At 33.8% G+C, this 3,732-nt stretch overlaps 1 protein-coding gene across 1 annotated transcript; it reads right to left on the bottom strand.

Moving 5' to 3' along the window:
• Positions 1-826: 826 nt before the first annotated feature.
• LOC122594006 (probable protein phosphatase 2C 24) lies at positions 827-2,961 on the bottom strand. The gene is made up of 4 exons (XM_043766479.1): positions 2,368-2,961; positions 1,775-2,095; positions 1,553-1,658; positions 827-1,232 (listed from the first exon to the last, which is right to left on the bottom strand). The coding sequence occupies exons 1-4, from the start codon at positions 2,845-2,847 to the stop codon at positions 898-900; spliced, it is 1,242 nt and encodes a 413-aa protein (XP_043622414.1). The 5' UTR covers positions 2,848-2,961; the 3' UTR covers positions 827-897.
• Positions 2,962-3,732: the final 771 nt, after the last annotated feature.

The following is a 3,732-nucleotide window of genomic DNA, read 5'->3' on the forward strand; positions in this document are numbered from 1 at the left end:
ACCGAAACCATAACCAATCCATTCGGTTTTAGAAAACCCAATCCATTGGATTCGGTTTTTGTTCGGTTCGGTTTGTCGGTTTTTTGGTTCGGTTTAAATCGGTTCCGGTTTTTGTTCGGTTTTTATTATTATTATTATTATTTTAACTTTTTTGTTTATTATGTTATAAATTTAATTTTCAGTTGTTAACAAAAAAATTAGGATATAGAAATTAAAATATAAAGATGTTTTTTATCGACTAATTATATTTTTTAGGTGTTAAAATTGATATAACTTTTATAAAACGAATTGATTTTATTATACATTTTCATCTTAAACATATAATTTATATAGATTTGTATACTAAAAAGACAAAAAGTTTAAATATATTAACATATTTACAAATTATAAGTAATAAATATAAATGTAATATGATATAAATATTAAATAACTAATATATAATTGATTCGGTTAAGTTCGGTTTTTGATCGATTTTTTGGCACATGAAACCGAAACCCGAACCGATCCGTTCGGTTTTTAAAAAACAAAAATCAAACCAATGGATTTCGTTCGGTTTTTGGTTTTTTCTGTTTGGTTTTGTCGGTTTTTTTCGGTTTTTGGTTTTCCGGTTTGGTTTTTGCTCACCCCTAATATATATAATAACTTGCTTTTATTCAATTTATTTATTTAAAACATATCATCTATATCGTAATTGAGGGGTACGTTTCAAATCAAGTAACCACCTTGGATGTAAGCGATAACCTACGTACAACAGTAGTACAGCGTATAGCTTAATGTGATATTTTTAACATTTTTCTCCAAATTTTAAGAAATAAAAAAGTTGATATATCTAGAATAGATATATAGCCATTAATTAAATTCCCAGCTTCTCCAGTTTTGAAACTGTCCAAACATCGATCATACCGAAGAAGTTTTCCTTAGATCTACAACAATAACACTAACATTGTCCGTACTTCGTCGTGCCAAGGCCAGTTTTGTCAACAATAATGACGCATCCAAACAAGCCTTGTCACAATTCTCGTACTCAGACACATCATTTACCGGCGGGCTCTTCATCTTCGCCGACGGTCCATTTCCTTTTAAACACATCCTTGCCAAGCCACACGCCGTGTCATTTGACACCACGTCCCATAGCCCGTCACTTGCAAGTATCAAAAACTCGTCCTCATTCGTCCGGTCAGTAATTGTCATCTCTGGCTCACTAGTTACATATGGTTTTAAATAGTTATCACCTGAAAGATCACAATAAATTAGTTAACACAAATATCTTACATTAATCATACACATTATAACTTTTTGATTGATGGGTCATTTCATGTACGGTAGACTAATAATCAAAAGGGTGATTATCCGTAAAACCATCATATGTATTTTAAGCTGTATATTAACAAACATATTTTAAAAATGTTGTACAATATAATAATATGAAAGGTTTATTTGTAGTGTACAGCTAATTGATGATGTACGGATCAGCATCCGTAATCAAAATTCAGACCAACAAATTCATCAAACTAATGAACATATTATTTGATAAAATTAATTTTGTACTTACCAATAGCTCTAGACATGGCAAGAACTCCACAAACTCTAGCACCTTCCCAATATAAAACTCTTCCACCAGCCGCTTGGATCCGGTTTAGCTCATCAGGACGATCGGGCTACAAAAATTAAATAAAAATCGATTAAAAAACTATATTATATATATAGGAAAATAAACAATTTTCATCAAATAATTATAAGCCATCAATTACAAAAACTAGTCCAACTAACGTACCTTATGATCTTTAGATAGAGGCACTGCTTTGCCGTTTCGACAGAGCACTGCTCTTGAGTCGCCACAATTTGCGACAACAATCTTGTCGGGAGTCAAGACCGTGACCACGGCCGTAGACCCGACACCAAACGACTCAGGTGCGTGAAGCTCGCACCTGCAGTCACCACTTGTAGCTTGTTGGTTCCATATCATTACTTCCTCATCCATTCGACTAAAACTTCGTTCCATCCCATGTTTCCAATCATTTGATGATTCCATTTTTAATTTATTCATTTCTTCTTTTACTAACACGTGTAAACGTTCCTTGCACCTCCTTGAAACCTGAAAAATTATTTCAAAAACATTTATTTTTAATTAAAATCATGACCCCAATATATATATATATATATATATATTCTTGTTACACTTTTTAGAGGATGTTTGAGTTTGCTCATCTCAAAAATATATACTTATGTTTGTTACTTTTTAATTAAGCTTACAATAACGTTAAAAAATTTTATTATAGTTTGATAAAGTAGTACGTAATTAAAAACTTATGTGGATAAGCTAACCCAAACATCGAGTGTATATATTTATGTGTATATATAACATACATGAGAACAACCATGGCCGTCATAGACGCCAAAATAATGAAAATTTGATGTTTGAGTATCATCCGTCTTTAGAAGATCAAGATGAACCGCAACCGCGTCTTCCATATCTCTTCGGCGTCCACATACCGATGCAACTCCAAATTTAGGAACCATTTCGGTATCAACAAAACAATTAGCACACGAACTAGTTGTTGCAGCAGTATTATCTTTAATAACATGTTTTACATCATTATCCTCCGATCTCAACTCAGGATAACTACAATTCTCGCCAGCATCCTTCTGTTTATAGAAGGATGCCAACGAGAATGATAGTCTGGGTTTCTTAAACCCATTCTTGTTTACAACCGCGGGTACTCCCGCGACGTATTTTACTTTTCTTATTTCCATCCTTCGTCGTCGTGCGGCTCGTGAACTTGACTCGGACGACGACGAAGAAGGTACTTCCTTTTCATCTATTACCCCATAACATATGTCGGCCATATCTCAAAACAACTTTATTAATCTTCACTGTATATAAAAATTATTTGTAAGCAATTGTATACTATTGATAGACTAACTTGTATATATATATATGTAACAAATTCTTTTTGTAATAAAAACGTACACAAGGATTTGAATGTGTATATTTGAAAATGAAAATGGAAATAGAGAAAAATGAATGAGAATAAAAAGGACCGCCAAGAAAATAAGATGGACTTTAAGGAAAGCTTTAGATTTGTGCCACATAAGAGGAGTGTTAGTTGCCCGACGGTCTGTGTTAGTATTTCGGGCAAAAGGGCCCACATTTAATGAATCTAGGCCGTTGATGTGGAAATGTGGGAACGGAATGTGTTAGGCGGGGGAAAACGTGGACCAATAGGGAAATAACACGAGTGATGAAAGGTGAATATAAAATTCTGACACGCATGTAATAAAAGCTTGAATTAACGGGGGTGTACGTGGCAAAGATTTTCAAGTACGAGATTGTGTTGTGTTTACGCACCAATTATATAAATTAATTTATTTATGTGAAATTGAGGCACACTTCGATCCTTACGTACGGCGATACAAAAACTCATGCTAAATTAAAATATATCATCTCACGTATTTTAAAATATAAGCATAAAAGAGAAAATAAAGCCTAATCAAACAAAATCGAGTCGGCTTTAAGACAGTCGGTGTCAAGAAAGAGTTTGTATGAAAAATCCGTTGGGTAAATATATATAAAATCCTTAAAAATGCACGTCACGCACGTAATGCATGCGATGGTGGTGGTTTCAACGATGGTCTAGTAATATAGGCGACGAATGTTGGTTGCGGCAACAATTGGTGGTGATAGAGGTATCAATTGGTGTAGGTTGGTGACAGCGATTGGTGGTGATGGCG

Source organism: Erigeron canadensis, chromosome 3, assembly GCF_010389155.1.
Source record: "Erigeron canadensis isolate Cc75 chromosome 3, C_canadensis_v1, whole genome shotgun sequence".
NCBI classification, from domain to species: domain Eukaryota; kingdom Viridiplantae; phylum Streptophyta; class Magnoliopsida; order Asterales; family Asteraceae; genus Erigeron; species Erigeron canadensis.

Coding starts and splice junctions, on each gene's coding strand:
- LOC122594006 (XM_043766479.1), bottom strand. CDS start 2,847: ATGGCCGACATATGTTATGGGGTAATAGATGAAAAGGAAGTACCTTCT. Junction 1,659..1,774: donor CTCTATCTAAAGATCATAAG/GTACGTTAGTTG, acceptor TAATTTTTGTAG/CCCGATCGTCCTGATGAGCT. Junction 1,233..1,552: donor TGCCATGTCTAGAGCTATTG/GTAAGTACAAAA, acceptor GTGATCTTTCAG/GTGATAACTATTTAAAACCA.